General features: G+C 44.0%; 1 protein-coding gene across 2 annotated transcripts in view; it reads right to left on the bottom strand.

Annotated features, from left to right (window-relative positions):
* Positions 1-1,425: 1,425 nt before the first annotated feature.
* CDK20 (cyclin dependent kinase 20) overlaps positions 1,426-19,287 on the bottom strand; it is a 635,467-nt gene continuing 617,605 nt past the window's right edge. For both annotated transcript variants that reach the window (XM_069647476.1, XM_069647474.1), the window contains one exon: positions 1,426-1,854. In XM_069647476.1, the coding sequence (XP_069503577.1) occupies positions 1,669-1,854 (186 nt within the window). In that variant the 3' untranslated portion in view covers positions 1,426-1,668. The remainder of the gene's footprint in view (positions 1,855-19,287) is intronic.

Consider the following 19,287-nt stretch of genomic DNA (forward strand, 5'->3'; position numbering starts at 1 on the left):
AACCGCACCCAATAAACGGGCATATCTGTACTTAGCTTTGGTGTCCGGGAGCCGACTCCCCGGGCCAGAAGACCTTCAGCCAGGGGAGTTGCTAGATCTGGAAAAGACCCGGGGCTACGCTGATGTCGGAACTGTTGGGACTGGGGGCTAGCTAGTCTTTTGGCTGTAGCTCCTGAGATTTTATCTGGGGCTACAACCAAAAGATCAGGGGCTATAGCCCCCATACCCCCCCTAGCAACGCCCCTGCCTTCAGCGAGGAAAGCAGGGCAACGAGCCGTTCACCTCCGCCTGGCCCGGAATCTCCCAAACCCTGCAAAGCCCTTTGGCGTGCCCCTCTAAAACTTAAATGCATCCTCGTGCCTACAGAACAATCCACACCCGGCACAGGCGGTTGACAGCTAATAAGCTGACCCTCATTCCCAACAGCTGTGGTTGCGCGCAAATGCGCTAAACTACAGGAATGCCCCAGTACTACTGGGAATTGCAGTTCAGAGTTGCTTTACCATTCTACAATGCCTAACATGAGTTTTTCCATGCTGCACAACCCTTTGTCTGCCCAGCCCTTAAACCTGACATTTGGTGACGGAATCAAGGCTGCACCGGTCCATTAATAGTAATATTTAAGTCTAATAATCAATTTTAAAATAAAAAACAAAGGGGTTTATCATGGCTTCCTTTAAGCTGTATGTCCGACATGCATATGATAACATTGAAACGTTGGAATTGTTAATTAGGCTTATTGAATGTGATGATTATTCTTACACAACGTTATTTCATTCTTTACTTCCCCTTTTTCTTTGTGAATCGTCACGGACCTGGTGTTTGGATCGTACAAATTCATTTTTGTTAATGGATATCATTTAAACAAACTCTTTGTGTGATGACTTATGTTGTATGTTATTTGTACAATAGCCCTAAGGAAGACCTGAAGTTGAGGGACGAAACACGTATTGCCAGGAACTGTACAAGTACAGTTGTAACAGACAACATTTAGGCTGTACAAAAGATTAATGTTAGGAATTGTAACAGGTAGGAATTGTACAAGTATAGTTGTAATGGACCACATTTAGGCTGTGCAAAAGATTATTGTTAGGAATTGTAACAGGCAGGAAGTTTACAATTATAGTTGTAATAAACAACAATTAGGCTGTACAAAAAGATTAATGTTAGGAATTGTAACAATATTTTTGTAATTCATACATTTTGTGACGAATAACATTGGATTCATAATTCAAATCTCATGAACAAAAGATACAACTTATTTCTTAGGGATCTGGCACATTAGTATGTTTCGAATCACAGAACCCAAGCTGTGCCAATGTGCTTTAATGTTATGCCACAGAATGCTGTTTCTGTGCACCTCAAACCTGACATAACATATTTTCTGCAATCAGACCTGAGAAGCAATACCTCCTGTTGTCCCAGTAGCTGTTACTTCACTTTATTTTGAACCAAGCTATTAACACATTGGTTTGCATTTCTGAGAAAATCCAGTGTCCCCCTCCAGGCATATTACATGGTACATTTTATAATTTCCGTGGTTCTGCTGAGAACAGCTTGAGCAAATTACCAGATACGCCTCCACGGTCTTAGTCCCTGCCTCTAATCTGCTCCTGCACAAACATCACAATATTAAAGTGTGGGCAGTGGGTGCAGAGAGTCCAGAGTTTAGCTCATTATATATGGGGCTATGAGTTCCGGGTCCACAACAGACTCTTCGATCGGATGGTCGATGTGGAACTCCCGCTGATGCTGCAGGCGCTGGCGGGTCTTCCTTCCACTGCGCTGTGGTATCGGAAGCTCTGAGTGATGAGCAGGCAAGGGCTCAGTGAAAAAGTAAGGACACAGCAGCGCCTGGTGGACGAAGAAGAGAGAAGGCAATTAACAGGCATCATGCGGCACATAGGACACGTCAGACCACATGTGAGTGGTAACAATATCAATTAGGCACCAGAAGGAAGCTGGCACTAAACTATTTGTACTAAACACAGTGGCGGAACTGGGAGGTGGGGGCAGAGGGGCAGTGGGAGGGATCCACTTCTGGCCCCTCCACACTTGCTGGTGCACCCACTCATCTACTGCTACATGGCTGGATTTGGCACAAAGGACTTAATTTATTAAAGCAAAGAAAAGGCATTCAGGTTCATGCAGAATGGTGAGCCGGCCCAACCACTGGTTGCTATGCAGCCATTTTGTGATCCCCCAGCAAGTGCCCAACATATTTAAGACTTTCTGGGGGCACTTATTGTGGTTAAATCTGTTCCGAACACCTCTTCTGCTGAAGAGAAGACCCAAAGATATATTTTCTTCTAAAAAGAGTGTTTGTACTTTCGATGCACACGCTTGAATGTAATGTAAGTGTGTGTGTTTGTGTGTGTGTTTGTGTGTGTGTTTGTGTGTGTTGATGCACATGCAAGTGTTTTGAAAGTGTCTGTGCCCAACTGATGGTGGAGGTCTCTGGGTGTGAGTGTGTACTTTAATGCAATGCAAGCATGTGTTTGTATGCAGGATGGCCACATCATGAGCACTATTTACAGTTCCAGTGCCATCTTATATTTTGTGCAGGATATCATCTAAGTGATATACTACGACAATGGTGCAATACAATATGGGAACAGCATCATGAACGATGATGCTGGTATCTGGTGTGAGCTCAGTGACCATTACTATGATAGAGTGTGGCTGCAGCTTCATGAACGTGATGTACAGTGATCATTACTAGCATAGATTGCGATCGCAGGTTCATGAAATTGATTTACTGCCACACTGGGATATCTTGTGGCCACAGCTTCATAAAATTGATTTACAGTAACCAATACATGCATATATTGTGGCTTCAGATTCATTAAAGTAATTGTTACTGACAAGCTTGACTGTCACACAGCTTCATAAAAGTGGCCATTACTGGCACAGATAGATTGTGACCACAGCTTAATGAAAGTGATTTACAATACAATGCTGGCATACGTTGTGGTCATGGGCATCATACAAATGTTCCGAAATTCTCCTATGTAATGTTAGTGAAATGGCATTTATCATATTATTTCATGCGTTACCATAAAGAACCAATTGTAAATTGAATGACTTTTTAGCCCTTTTTCTCCCACATTATGCCATATAATGCACCATTTCAACACTTTATTTTAAATAATATTCTCTGAGGGTGAACTCCCCCAAACTGCCTCACATTACTTGGGGATCCCTTGCTGTGTTCCGTGGGTTGCACTAATTCAAATATGTTAATGCCTCGCCAATAAAGATATTCACTTGTCACCAATGACCTTAAATCGTCTACAATACCAGTGCCCCAATCTATCTCACTGGCATAAACAGATGGTGGACGCAGTTTCATGAAAGTGATTTACAGTGACCATTACTGGCATAAAGAGATTGTGGACACAGCTTCATAAAAGTTATTTACAGTGACAATTACTGCCATAGATTAACTGTGGCTGCAGCTTCATGAAAGTGATTAGCAGAGACGATTACTGGCATAGAGACTGCTGCTACAGCTTCATCAAGTGACTTAAAATGCAATGCTTGCAGATGTTTGGGACACGTGCATCATGAAAATGTTGCAAAATGCTCCTTTGTACTGTTGGTAACATGGCATTTAATGGATCTTTTTATGTCATGAGTTATCCTAGAGGACCAACGTTAAATATGATGACTATTTATCCCCAGTTCTTTCAAAAGGTGCTGACAATTATCCCCCCTAATGCACCTACATTACTAAGGGCTCCCTTGCTATTCTCTGTCACTTGATTTAATTGGGAGATGTTAATGCTCCATGAAATATGTGCACAACTGAAGTTTGATGGCTGCAATGTTTTTAATCAATCCTAACCTCTCACATTGCTCTGGGCAACTGCTCTGACTTTACAATATGGGGAAAACCATATACAAATCAGGTTTGATCCCACCTCCAAAAAAGCACTCCAGCCCAAATTACTTTATCACATCCTTTCTGCATGATACCACAAGCAACTCCAGACGCATTGTGGCCTCATTGGTCGTCATCAGTTAGGTTTCACTTGGGTCTGCAGGCATGGCAGGCTCAGTACCTAGCCTTGCCATAGTGCCCCTCTCGGAGTGACATTTTCACAACTGAAGGTTGATGGCTCAAAGGTTTTTAATTAATCATAACTGCTACCATAGCTCTGGGCAACCCTCTAGACCATCGATGTTCAGTCTGCCATGCCATTACGGAAGGGTAAAACCATATGCAAATCAGGCTGGGTCCCACCAAGAAAGAGGCAGTCTAGCCCATAATGCTTGGTCACATCCCTTCAGCATGAGAACACAAGCACCCTAGACACATTTTTGCCTCAATGGGTGTCATCAGTGAGGTACTGGTTGGGTCTTATGGACAGCAGGCTCAAGACTCCACTGAAAATATTCACCTGTCACCACTGAACCATTTTCAATGCCAGTGAATCATTTACAATGACAGTGCCCCCTGAGGAGCTGCCTCCGCCACAGACTAAATACTTTACATGGAACAAGCAGCGCTTGACAGAGAAAAAAGCAGGCATAGACATGAGAAGGCCGAAGCAAAAATTAAGAATGCATTGCCTGACACAGGGAGCAAAGCAGGTGAAGTGTACTAAGCAGACAAGAGAGCAGAAGCAGACATGCAGCCTCCCACTAAAGACAGAACATATAAGGCATGCAGAGCTTGGCAGAGAGGAGGCAGATGTAATATACACCAAGTATGTAAGCATATATGAAATGTGCAGCACATGAGAGATATTTGAAGCAGATGTAGATTGTGCAGGGCATGATAAAGAGAGGGTTGACAAATATGAGGAGAGCATCGCTTGTCAGAGAGCCGAAGCAGATTTGGGGTGTGCAGAGGTTGATAATAGGAGCCAAAACAGGTATGGCGTGTCTAGGGCCTGAACGAGAGAGAGAGAGTGAGAAACAGGGTGAGACAGATAGAGCGAGGGATATTTGAAGAAGTTAAGAATTGTGCAGAGCCTTATAGAGAGCAGAAGCAGATCTAAGACTGTAAAGCTTGACAGAGAGAGCAGAAGCAGAATGAAGCATGTATTGCCAGACTAAGGGAGCAAAGCAGTAAAATGTGTACTGAGGAAGACAAAAGAGCAGAAGCAGACATGGAGCCTGACAGTCAAGACATAGTCAGGAATAAATCATGCGGAATCATGAATCATGCAGAACACCCAAATTTGAGAACTGCAGCACATATGAAGTTCACAGAGCCTGGTTGACAGTTCGCAATTGGCACATATAAAACATGCAAAGCCTGTCACTTTCCTCTTGCCTCAGTCCACTGGACAATCAGAGCTACAAACAAATGTGAACCCCAGCCTTCCACCATGACGCTGTTTAAAAGAAGGAGAAGTACTTTAAAGTATCTTTCGTCTCCAGTAGACAAGGAATATCTCCAACACTGCCGATTTTCACGTTACGGTAGGGATTCCAACAACTTGGATTTAGTCTTATAGATACAAATTAAGGGTTCAGTCTATTTCCACCTTTTAATGCAAGGTAGTAACTGCAGCACAAGAGCAGAGTTTATGAATGAATGGCATATACAGATTAATCCCAGTTGAGCTGAACAGTGGCCAGTCCATTATGGGCGATGGGCGATGGGGTACCAACCAGCCACCATCACCTTTTATGGATGAGCCAAAGCCAGCTCCCAAGCGCTCCTCTGCTATTCTTTAACTGTCAAAGGGAAAAGCAGTTTCCCTTTGGCAGTTTAAGTTCCCCAGCGGGCATTCCAAATGGGCCATTCAATGCCGGGGGCGTTTTGCTTCCCTAGCCTTGTACGACCCATTGTGGATGCAAGCTGGGGAACCTTAGGCTTACATTTGCATAGGGGCGCTCTTGCACCTTCGTGCCCACGTGGGTCATCCTGGGTGGCATGACGGAAGTGCTCCGGCTTCATGGCGCATGCCTTCACGAACCAGGAAATTCTGCCTGCTTTCTGGTTCCAATCAATGCTGTGCTAGAGCAGGAGGACCTACGTGCAAGATGGCATTTGGAACGAGGCTGCAGGTAAGGAAAGAATCTATGTATTCATGTACACATGCGCGCCTGTAAGTATTTGTATCTGTAAGTGTGAGAAAGTGAATGAGAGTCTGTTTTATATGTACACGATTGAATGTAAGAAATAAATGGATGTATGAATGCGTGTATAAATGGTAGAAATTAATGAATGCGTATGAATGCGTGTGCGCTGGCTGGCTGGGCGAAGGCCTCTGATTGTTCGCTGGGAAGAGGGAGTAGAGTGTGCATGGGGGCAAGTACTTGCAAACATGTTAAGTGTTACTACGTGCCAAGACTGACCTATGTTGTTGGTGTAAGGGAGGCATGGTATCACAGGTATGACACTGACACAAGAGCTACCAGTTTCAAAACCTTTCTTAAATTCTTGGAGTTTGGAAAACTCCTACTTTGCCCTTTAGCTACAATGGGAGTAGTCTCTACCATCAAATAATAAAGAAACACAGTTCTAGTCAGTCTATGTCTAATCAAAATGGCCTATACTAAAAAAAAAATGAAGGCCTGCCCTATCTCTTATACAATAACTGTGTAAAGGGCAATGTGTATGGATAGGAATGTCAGTGTTATAATATAACAAAGGATCAAGGTGCCGAGTCAGCTCTCCTCCCCACGTTGGACAGCACGGAGTAAGGTGGACCCAGTAGACAGGACGTCACATTCTGGCTCAGCTTACCAAAAAAACGCAGTTCAAAACGTAGGTCGAGGCCTGCTTGACCTTCCACGTTAAAGTCACTTATTTTCAGTTCACCAAAAGTTATTTCACAGTTCAACAAATGTTCACGTAGGTCTCCCTCAGCCGTGCTCGGACCTCGCAATCACAGAACTTGCAGGGGTATCCTCCCCCAAGCTTCATTCCCATTCTTTAGGGGTTCCCTTCCCCTAACTTATTTCATATTTCATGTCTCCCTCAGTCGGATTCAGACCTTTTTACTCATGTCGAAGACTTTCGAGTGTGCAAGGTTTTTTTCCTAGACCTCTGCAGGAACACTTCGACTTTCACTTCAGCCCTCCCTTATGTTATTTGCCCTAGTGTCTCTTGGTCTCAGTGGTTCCATAACACAACCAGAAAAGTTCAAAGAAATCCTTCTCGTAAAGCATTCACCTTTTAACTTCCCCTTTCACCGGGATTAATCTTGACTATTGCACATTTCAGAGTTTGTTCACTTTTTCACTTTATAACCAAACATCAAACATTTTGCAGAGACTTTCGAGTGGGCCATTTCCTTTCGCCGGACCACTCTGCTATTCTGTATCATTGGCTTCACAGTTATCAGTAAGTTTAAAGTTCACTACTGGTTTGACATGAAAGTTGGCTAGTGCAGTGTAAGGTCTGAGCCCAGCTGAGGGGGATCCAAGGGTGAATGGTCATCACCCTACGTGAAGGTTAACAGAAGGAACTTTTGTTTTGTAGTTTTGGCTGGAGAATAATCACTGGACGTGAAGGTTTGTTTTGTTGGTTTTGGAATATCAGGCCACTCTGAAACAAGAGACTTTGCATGAGAAGAGACTTGGGCGCAGAAGGCCCGGATATAGAGAAAAGGAAATGGAAGCTTGTGCCAGAAGACCAGGACTGTGCTGAAGAGTCCGGCCTTGTGCTGTGCTAAAAATATGGGGAAGGGAGACCTCGGCCATAACATCCTGATTTATCATTTGTGAGCACTTCTTTCTTTTCTTGTGAACATTATCCCTCACTATTTTGTAGCATAGCGGTAAGGATTGGCAATATTTTGTTTTTAGTATAGGCCCTTTGTACGTGACTAGACACTACTAGGACAGTATTATTATTTGATGGTCGTAGCTTGCTCCCATATAAGCTTTAGATTAGGCGTTCATCACACCCATTTTACAGTTTAATAAACACCCTTGAACTGTGATCACTTGTGTCTGTCTTGCTTTGATACCACACCCTCCTTACAGGAGCCACCCCTTTTGGGACAAGGGAGGTTAGCCCTAATACCCCCTGGGGGACATGGAGTTCGGGATCACACTGGGGGTATCACCTTTTAGAGGACATGCCATACCTTAACAGGTATATCTGATATCCTCCATTGTCACAGGCAGATGGGGCTCATTAAGAGTTTGGTGGTGCAGAAAGAAAGTGGCGGTAACGCCACTTTTCCTGCACTGCCATACTAGGAGTTTGGCTCTGGAGTGGGTGATTTACCGCCAGCATCATGCTGGAGGTAAATACCCCTACTTTCTGCCCAAGAATCACCAAAATCAGAATTACTGCCAGTGGAATTCCACCAAAATCCCCCAGGTAGTCCTATGGACTCCAAATTAATGGGGACTAACACTGCCACCACCCCATGTAATCCAGCGGTAAATCTTCTGGACCAAGTGGCGGTAATGGTAATTCTGTTGGGCGGTATACCGGCAGATTTACCGCCGGAATACTGCCCAATTCATAATGAGGCCCAATACTGTCTTTATGGGTGTTGTTGGAATTGCACACGGCAACTCTGTGAATATTCACACTGATGTAGCTGTTGTGATTTCTGACCCTGCACTCTCTCCAATTTTGAATGATGCCCCAGACCAATGGAATGCTTCTCCTCCTTAAAGGTAAGAATAGAACGTGCCCATGAATATGACATAGGGGAGAAGAACAGGATAAAGAGTCAGCAGCATTCAGAGCCACGTAGAGGAGGACTTGTCCCCCTTAGAGGCTGAGCCAGGAAGGAGTCCCATGTAAACGGTGCAACGAGAAGCAAGAAAGCCTGCGGAACGCTGCTGCTTGGGATCTGGGAAAGCTTGCAAAAATACACAGATGAGGACTTATGAGCAGCTACAATGAGAGGAGGAGCAACTATCACCCCTCCCTGGAGATCTTCAGGAGAACACCCAGAAGAACTGACCCAGACACCACCTCCCTGGATAAGCCCTAGATAGTGCTAAGGTAAGCAGGGCTTTCTGCTCAATGCAAACCCAACAGAGTGGGGAGTAGGTCAAGAGATATCTGGGATCTCAGGCCCTGAATCCTCTAGAAAAGTAGAAATGGTTCCACATGACAGAACACCGGTGGGCGAAGCCAGGCTCGCCACTGTTTTACATTCCACAGAGACCTGTGAAAGCAGGTCTCAGCCCCTGCAATTGGGATTAGGGACCGTGTGGGGTGAGTAGGCCACTGCGACCTGCAGCAGCCATTTTTTGTTTTTGTATGTGCTCCACTCGTTCCTCGTGTTTGCCTCCTCTCAATCCTTCCATCCATGTGTGTGCACCCCCACTCATGCCCTCCCACAGTCCTATTGGTGCATGGTTCAGGAAGCTCAAGGCTCTACAGAGCACTTCTCTCCAGACGCTCCTTTCCATATCGCGGATATCCGCAAGAGCGGATCTCAGCTCCTGCAATTGGGTTTAGGGACTGTGTGGGCTGAGTAGGCTGCTGCGCCCCTTTTTTGGTTTTCTGTTTGTTTACACCTTTGTTTGTGCTCCACTCGATCTCCATGTGTACATCCTCTCGATCCTTCACTCCCAAGTCTGTGTGTCAGCCCCGAACTCCCACTCTCTGATTGGTGTGTGGTCCAGGAAGCTGAATCCAAGCTGTTAGCCCCAGGGCAACCTTGCTCAGGCAGCCGCCAAAGGGACTGAGGCAAAGGGCAGCTCCCCTCTGGGAAGCTCCATTTCCTGTTTACCCCTGTTCACGCATGGAAGACCAATGAAGCACCGTACAGCAACAACGAAGGTAAGGTGGCACGGGCCGTCAACACAGCCATTACTGTGCTCACTTAAAACACTGCCACATCTTTGTTACCATCATCATATTATAATACTGTGTACATTACTTGCTACACCCCTAGACAGCCCGATAGATGTATTGGGAGTTATCTGAGTATTGCACTGAGCTGTAGAGTAGGGCAGGAGATGTGTTGCATTTAGCTGTAGTGCAGGGGTATTAAATATGTTGTGTTTAGCTGTATCTGGGGGGTTGGCAATGTGTTGCACTTAGACGGGTCTCTGGGGGTAGGAGAGTGTTGCACTTAGATGGCGTAGGAAATGGGTTGCACTTAGCTTATTGTGGGGGTAGGATGTAAGGAACCCAGGGTGGCAACAGTAAAGACAGACACAAGTGATCACAGTTCAAGGTTGTTTATTAAACTGTGTGAGCGGTGAGAAAAACGCTTAATCTAAACCTAAAGCGAAGATGGGAGCAAGTTACAACCTTCAAACAATAATAAGGCAGTCCTAGTAGCATCTTGTCAAATAAAAAGGGCCTATACTATATAGGCCTATTGCCAATCCTTACCAGTAAGTTACAAACTAGTATTGGATAATGTTCACCAGAAAAGAAAGAAGTGTTCACAAAATGATAAGTCAGGATGGTATGGCTGGGTCTCCCTTCCCCACGTTTCAAGCATGGGGCAAGGCGGAACTCCTGAGCAGAGCACACTCCCGGGCCTCTCCAGCACAAGGTTCACAGTCCCATTCAACGATATCAGAACCTTCAGGGGCCAAGTCTCTTTTCTACAAAGTCTCTTGCCTTAGAAGGCCTGCTGGATCAAAAACAATAAACAAACAAACAAAGGTTCCTTTGGTGGTCTTGCACCTTGGGCGATTGCTCTTCGCCCCTATGATCTCCCTCTGCTGGGCTTGGATCTTCCTTTCAACATGGGACTCCCTCCATCTGGTTCACTTCGGCCTTCTTTACACAGTTTATGAGTTTATAACACAATTCCCGAGTTGCCTTATTTCAACAGAAAATCAACGTTTCCCTCCTCTTAGCTTTCTTTCGGCATCTCTCTGTCAGGTTCACACTTGCCTTTCCCTCCGTCGGGTTCATTACAGCCTTTCAATCTCAATCTTAAAGGAATGGTTCGGTCAAAATTTTGTATTGCCCCTATGGGTCAGCCATGTGTTTTTAAGCCTAAATCGCTCGATTTTAGAAAAATTTCCTATGGACCTTACCCGAGTTTTCGTCCATTAAACGCACGCGAAAACAGGCACCAGGGAGCTGCCATTTTGTGATAATCCTATCATTTCCCCCATCGCCCTGGCTGACCTGCTTTTGCGGCACTAAATCATATCCCCGCCCCTGAGCCTGACATTATCAAAACATTCATATTCCCCGCCTCTCTCCGTGACGTTTCTGTGCTGCGTAGGCAAACGCACCCAGTCGTCTTCTACGTGACTTCACACAGAACCCGGAAACCAACACAGATCAGCTCACAACACAGCGCGCCACAATTCGGAATATGAAACTGTACTTTAAAATCAAACAGCAACACGGTAAATTTGGTAAAGTACATTTATTTGACATTAAATGTTTATAGAATATTCTGCAATTGCCATATGAACTCCAAAAGTCATTTATTTTCTTTTATCTCTATCCGCAAATCCTTAAAATTTTATCGTGAGTCACGTGCTGTTCCTTTATGGTACACATGGTGTTGGTTTTCGTTCAAAGAGGCACTTTTGTCGCACGTTGAACCGCAAGGCTGTTCCATCAAGTAGGCACTAGGCCAGCGTAAAGGTTGATATGTTGCTTCTAGCTGCTAGTACCGCGTAAGGGCATATGGGCCCTTGGCGATCGTCCCATAAAATCATCAGAATGGTGCAGTTGTTTACATTAAGCTGCAGCTGGCGGCGGAAGAAACCGTCTGCCGGTGTCTGAAACTGGTGACAGTGGCAAAATGGGAGTATATACCTATTTTGAAAATATAAAATGTATAATTAGTCTCGCCAGCCAATCTTTATTAATATTATTCATTTTATTTATTACAGCCGAGCTGAAACTATTTGCTTTCAAGTATAGTGCAATGGAGTATGTTCGGCTCTAAAATCAATGCGAAAACTAACTAAATAAATCGAGGCTGGTACACAATGAGAAACTACTTTTTGTCTACATGCGTGTGGAATGTGGACCTGCATGCCCATGTGCCCGCTACAAGGATGATCCCACAAACCTTTTCAAAGCTCTTCATTCATTTATTCATGCATCCATTCATTAATTCTTCATTTCGGTATAAAAGCGTCTAAATAGTTACTTACATTATATTTGCAATTTCCATTGTGTCTCTGCGTAATGCAGTCCGTAAATCCCACTGTGCTCTTGACAACGATTTTTCGTATACTGAACTAACATGAAACTCGGTCTAGTTTAAGAATTTTCTGCCTTATCGTCTGAAACGTTATTGCACCCCCCAAACCCCCTTTCAAATTAAGTTCTTTCTGCATGGTCCCTGTCTCTCAAGGTCAAAAAACAATAGAACCTTATACTGCCAGTGCGAGTTGTGGGCCTCTTCAGGGCGCGAGCTGAAAATCAAAGCCGCTGACCTTCACTAGAAATTAGCATACATTCTTTCTTTGCAACATCCCGTAGTAAAGCCATCTGTGAGAACTTGAAGTTTCAAATCCATCTATGTAGTGCGCCTCAATGTGCAAATGCGAACTGGCTTCTCTCCCATCTGCAACGGCTCGCTTGGCGTGTTCTAAGGCCCCAATTTTGTCCTCGTTGTCTGCGAGCTTTGAAGCCCCAAAGAACCATAACTATTGAGACTTTTAATTTTTTGGGGAAGGTCAGGTGAAAGTATAAAGAACCCGACCAGTTGATTTGAAAGTGAGATTTATTGTTTGTTTTATTATTTGCAATACGCAAGCCTCCCCTCGGTTAACAGTGCCCAGCATTTATAAGAGAGTGCGAAAATTAGTTACATCAACAAAAATATATACATACACATATAGACAAGGTCAGCAATATGAGGTGAATAGAGAGAGAATTCAAAGATGACACCCAGGTAGTGCGGCACCCAAGATGGTGAAGGTAGGGGTTAGGGTTAGCGTACTTTGTATGCACACTGTACAATAACATTTATTTACAAAAAGACAATCGTATTACAATTATTTAAACCGGGATTTGTACTTCACAACCAGCTCTCCTTTGGGTGAACATGGCACAGTGGCAATGTTGGGTGGCAATGGATCAGTGCTCTGCACAGAAACGTTCAAAATTCCATATCTGTGTTTCTCTAATACAGCAACAATAATGCTTTTGACAAAGTCGAACTCCATTTCCTCATAGACTGGTTTGATCACCCATTGCTTACTTCTTTTTGAAAAGGCCTTAGTGTAACGAGGCATCCTTACATTACCCTTAGTCCTAGATTGTTCACGGCCGAGATTCTCGTTATGGGCCAAAACGGCAAGTAGAGTCCTATGTCTCATGATCTGTATGCTGAAATGCAAGCGCTTTGGCCTGTACTTTAGGCACATATTGTGGAACACCTCCAAACCTCCTGTGTGACAGAATTCTGTCAGTCCCCTCAAATCTCTTGATAGAGTTTTATCGAAAACAATCTTCTCAATGGCTTTGTGTGTCGGTGAAGATGGATTCAACCACTTCTTCTTCCGTGCCTCCACTGGGGATAAAGGGCCATGTTCACATTGGTGGAAATGTAGGTTTTCTGACCAGCGGTACACGCTGGTACAGTGGCGCATCAGTGACCGCCATTTTTCAAGTAGTATTTCCACTGACCCTTCACAAGTTTTGGAGCTCCACCAAAGATGGTTGCTGATAGACTGGGACCACTCTGAAATACTTTCCAAACCTTTTTTTTCCCTGCAGCCGAGATTTTCTTATTGATTGATTTAGCATGATGCCATACGTCAAATTGATGTTTAATATGTGGGAACTGCTCTCTCATTGTCTTGGCAATTGAAACGTGTCTGTCCGTGGCTATGAGGTTGATGTGCATTCCCCTTGATTGTAGATATTCCACTGATTTTATAAATCCTAGTTTCTCCATGGCCACTGAGGATGTACATTGTGTTACCTGCATGACCACCAAACTCACAATTTTCTTACTATCCATGTCCTGAAAGTGGTAGGTGCAGTACTTGGCAGAAAATCCAGGGCTGTCGCACTGTCCATCGCCAGCTAGCCTGAATCGTTTGCCTTCGAATGTACTACTTGCTAGAGACAATTGTTAAATTTTCTAAGCATCACTAATGGCCGGAAACAGATAATCATGTTGGTATTTGTAGTACTGCGTTTTTTAAATGAAATGGAGTCCCACAAACTGAAAGAAAGACACTAACTTTCTAAAACTGGAGCCACTAAAAAGTGATGCAGCTGCACACAGTAGATTGCCTGCTGGCAGTTTCCCCAGCATCGGTTGTGCAGACCATGAGAACGTATGATGTAATCTACAGGCGGTATGTATTGTGACGTCACTGCCTTGTTTTTGACGAGTCACATGAATCAATGGCTTCCCACATACTTTCCCTCTGACGGAATGCCCACATTTCAGCATACTTATAATATCCATCAAACAACTGTCGAATACTATGCATTTGCCCTCTTTCATTAGACTGTCATCTTGCGTCAAAGTTGATTCGGCCTGTGACGTTGAGGACATATGACCACATTTGAAAGAAATATCGCTGCTATCAAGTTCTGATACGTCGGTGAATGCTGCTGCTGGTTCATTCTGTCATTTCAACATCTGCTACCTCAACATTGGTGGGAGAACACAACAATGTCGACAGCTTTTTTGGTGGCAATTTTTTGGCGGGTGTAGACTGTGTGAATTGATCTGCGACTACTTCAGAGCTATCTTCAATACTGCGGCGGTGCGGTCGTACTGTAGCAATGGTCCAATAAAACTTTGCTGGATTCTCCGGACACATTCATTTCATGTTCTGGCCATTGGACATGAGCATCCCGAGTCTCAACATGCCGCATCTGAATTAATAGTTCCTCCATAGTGCAAATGGTCTGGCAAGCAACATCTCTCATTCGCTTCACTGTCTGTGTATGTATAGTTTGTAGACCCATGGGTAACTAGAGGACAGATTGGAAAAGGGATGTTCAGTTTAAACACAAGATAAAGTATAGTACAATTGACTGGAAAAAAACATAAAATAGTCCCCAGCACAAAAAAAAATTCTAAAGTTATGAACTGTTTGTAACCAACCTTATTTTGGTTTCTTTTCTTTACAACTTTTTTGACTCGACTTTCAACATCTGCACGCTGTTGCTCTGATACGTATCCGCATGTCTCCCCTTCCTCTTGCGCTGCAACGACTATATCTTCTGTATCCGCATAGACAGCACGGAATGAGGCTCCATCGACTCCCTGAAACATAGTATTTTCATTACTGTGTATCAAAATATTGTTAGCGTAAAACGCACGTGAGGACGAACACACATGTACATCTCAATAGCCAAACACGATTTAAACATTGTGTGGAACAATCAAACGACAAGTATTCGAGCTCTGATGACCTAGTTTGATGGAGATGTCAGTATCCATACCTCTGGCTCTACATGGACTGCCACGAATGATTGTATTGAAGAGGAGGCATCTGCAACTCCCTGAAACACAGTACTTGCGTTAGTATGGTTTTCAATATCGTAAACATAACACACACTTGGGGAACGGCACAGGTACATATAAAGAGATAACCACAAATGTTGCATTGTCTAAAAGAATCAAGGAATATTTAAAAATGATCAGATTTAATGGACTTATTTCTCCGATTTCTTTACATCTGCATCATCTAAATGGGATCTTGTGATTGTAGTGGAAGCTCCATCATCTCCCTGAAACACAGTACTTGCGTTAATAGGGAAGAAAGTATAGCAAATGGAATCATGTTATATGATCATGCCCGATGGAGCTGTCAGTATCCATACCTCATGCTGCTGAAGAATATCTAGGGCTGTTGTCAATGTGGTGCGCACTTCCGAAAGCTGTTGCGCCGATTCGTATCCGCATGGTCCCGCTTCCACCGGAATTACTTGAATGTCAGGCTCCGCATCAAGTGCGTGGGTTGACGATTCAACAACAGCCTGAAACATAGTATTTACATTAGTAAGGATTACAATATTGAAAACAAAACACACGCTTGGGGTCAACCGCACAGGTACATATCAACGGCTAACCACAAATGAAACATGGTGTAGAACAATCAAACGACAAGTGTTCCAGTCCTGATGATCACGGTCAGTTGAGCTGTCAGTATCCATACCTCGGGCTGCTGAAGAACATCTAGGGCTGTTGTCAATGTGGTGGACGCTTCAGCATCTCCCTGACAGACAGTACTTGCATTAGTATGGATAACACTAATTATAACTGAAAACAAACACCAGGGGACGACAACTAAGGTGTATATCAATTGGAAAGCACTAACCAAACAATTGGTAAAATAATCACACGATACATACAAACTATTACTTGACATGCATAAAACAAGTCTGTAGCGGAATAGCCAAGTATGATTACCTGATATGCGCTAGAAGTGTTTGATAACTGCGAACACGTGACTGAAGTAGAATGTTCTTGCTTCAGATTCAAGGGATAGTCAAGAAGTTGTAAAGGTAAATTATTGTTTGATAATGAAATGCCAATATTTAAAATTGCCATGTAAGGAGACAGAATACTTGAGTAATGCGCAATATAGCCCAGTTCCCTGTGCCCATATATAGATTTTGTTTGTGGGTTATGAAATCTAAAAATAATATATTGATAAATGTCATTATTCAAAAAGCTATACACTCATATCAATGTCGAAAGTATTACAAATTGGAAACAACACCTAAAATATCAATTAATCCATTCGGCTACCTACACACTACCGCAAGGCCTAAAGCTAAATCCGGACACTTGATTCACCAGTGGCGGAATGTGGACGAATAGAGTTGGAATAGCGTTTGCGAGCAATTTTCGTGTCGTTCGCCGTTTATTCTTCTTTGTTACCCAAGATGTGGCGTACATGTTTGAGGAAAAGTGCCGGCTGCAGATGCGGTATCGGATCACCCCTCTTGTCCACAAAGACTTGCTGGACTCTACTTTCAAGCTCTTCCGGTGGATATCCGCAATGTCTGACCCATTCTCTTATTCGATCAACACTTTTAGGGAATACATGCATTGTAGTGCCTTCAGATTTCGCATGGGTCTTCGAAGGGCAACCGCTAATCGAACAGGCAGGCATTGTTGAAAATTCTGAAAAGTAAATATCAAGATTATTATAAAACCTTGATGAATAAAAATGTCATAAAAAAGTAAATGAACCATACCATGCTCAATGCAAGGTTTGTTTTGGTCGCCGGAACTATACCAGTTCATCTTGTGCGGCTTAGTATTTGCATAAGTTACAGAAATTTCTGTTTTGTCTTGCACGAAAAGGAACCATGCTTACATTATAGACTGGACCCCCGAAGGATGCAATTCGATGACAATTGACACAGATGAAAATAAATAGATCTATTGATAGCATAACAATTGAAACTCAAGTCAATAGCAATGAGACCAATGACCATAGCTCTATTGGGTACTGTAATAGCAAATAGATTGAAATGTAAAAATGACCGAAATATGACTAGGATACATGGCCTTACCTTGACCAACAAACAGTTGGATTCAGCAGGCCGAGCAGTATGTTGCAGGAGAACAGGTAGATGGCCACAGGTAGCACACTGACGAGTTTGCTCGAAGCCGTCACAGATAGCACGGCGACGAGCAGATTAGCATAGATCTCAGTGCTTCTCAGGTAGAAGGTTCAGGAGTTGTCTTGCAAAGCACAAAGATGTTCTCATGAGACATATCAAGTGGTTTATAAAGTATTAGAAACAGGGGTGTTTTTGTGAATGAATGACGTGTGTATGTCGTGGTATTATGTTTATTGCAGGGGGGCGGCCTGCCTCAGGGGAGGCCTGCCTGGAGACACGGGGTCTGAGGAGGCCATGTGAGCGATGGCCCCTGAGCGTGGGATACCTTTTGAAGTGTACATGCTGTTTGGCACCTTGGCCGTTTGCGCCCGTCACAGCCCCCCATGCCAGCGCTCATCCCCGGGTGCGAACCGCCTTTGATAGAGGGGGTGGGATGGATGGGCCTGGGGCATGCAGATAAGGCACAGGAAGACTGCTGAATGGAGACACACTTATGTGGATTGCAGGGGGGCGGCCTGCCTCAGGGGAGGCCTGCCTGGAGACACGGGGTCTGAGGAGGCCATGTGAGCGATGGCCCCTGGGCGTGGGATACCTTTTGAAGTGTACATGCTGTTTGGCACCTTGGCCGTTTGCGCCCGTCCCTTGCCCTTATGTGATGTTAAAGGACACGGGGCATCCATTTTTGTACCCACTTTCCACTCCATTTTGGTGACCAGGCCTCACTGCGATAGTACAGCGCGCAGAGAACATGGCCCACAGCCTCGTTCCCACTCTGACTGGAAAACTCCAGAGGTATTTGCAACAGCTAATAAATGTAACACATCACTCTCTGAGATCACGGTCCTGCATGTGAACCGGCTTGAACCATGCACATGGCTCGTTCATCTCCACAAACGTGTCCTTGCCCACACACCCTCGCCAGTGGAAAGTAACTGCCATTCTGACCCTGTGTCCCTGCAAGGTATTCTCTTCATGTGCCAGACCACTGACCACACCATGATGGCCACCTAGCAGATCCCCAACTAACATTAGACCCCTACTGCAGTATATTGTTGCCTATCAATAACAAATGCCACATATCGGAGATTCTTGTGAGCACAGACCCACACTTCAAACACTGTATTATAGTGGTCAAGACCCTTGACCTAAGGCCTGTATAACACAATGTTCATTGATAGTATTGATATATGTGTGACTTTTATAGAGACATAACCAACTGAAAGACTTTGAACAAGTGTTATTTAGTGCATGCATTATTGATAATATATTTGGTTAGCTTAGATAGTGACCACCCCGCTTCACAGCGACCTGAACTTCACCCATTCCGAGCACAGGTGTCTGACGTCCATCCGTGAATGGAGAAACACTTGATTGATTTAAAAAATCGAAACAACCGTTGTTAAAATATATGTGGTGTTTTATTTTGTAGCTTATTTTGATGATACAAAAATACAAAAGTTTACACATTGTACAGTTCAGGTTGCAGCACAGCGAGAGAAAATCCCCTGTACTGACCGCTGTCACTCGGGAATGTTTCTCTTATGGCACGAACGGCACAGGTGGGTATCACTCTTCGAACGCGGTGTCCAAGCCTCCCGTGAAGCCACCATGTAAAGGAACGATAGGCCACCAGCCTGTACCACCTGTGAAAAGGAATGAAACAAACTGTTTTTAAATGACCAAGATAATTTTAATAAACGTTTGTTGTCAATGACAATTCTTGTAACTAATGGCATTCTGCTCGGACAAATGCTATCTAGACACTGCACACTATTGAACGACTTTCATGCGTTACAATGATATGTATATGTAATTTTGGATATAGTAGAAGACCATGAAATAGGAGTGGCATGACAAGCAGAGTA

The sequence above is a fragment of the Ambystoma mexicanum genome, chromosome 2q (assembly GCF_040938575.1).
Source record: "Ambystoma mexicanum isolate Mex_15411 chromosome 2q, UKY_AmexF1_1, whole genome shotgun sequence".
NCBI classification, from domain to species: Eukaryota; Metazoa; Chordata; class Amphibia; order Caudata; family Ambystomatidae; genus Ambystoma; species Ambystoma mexicanum.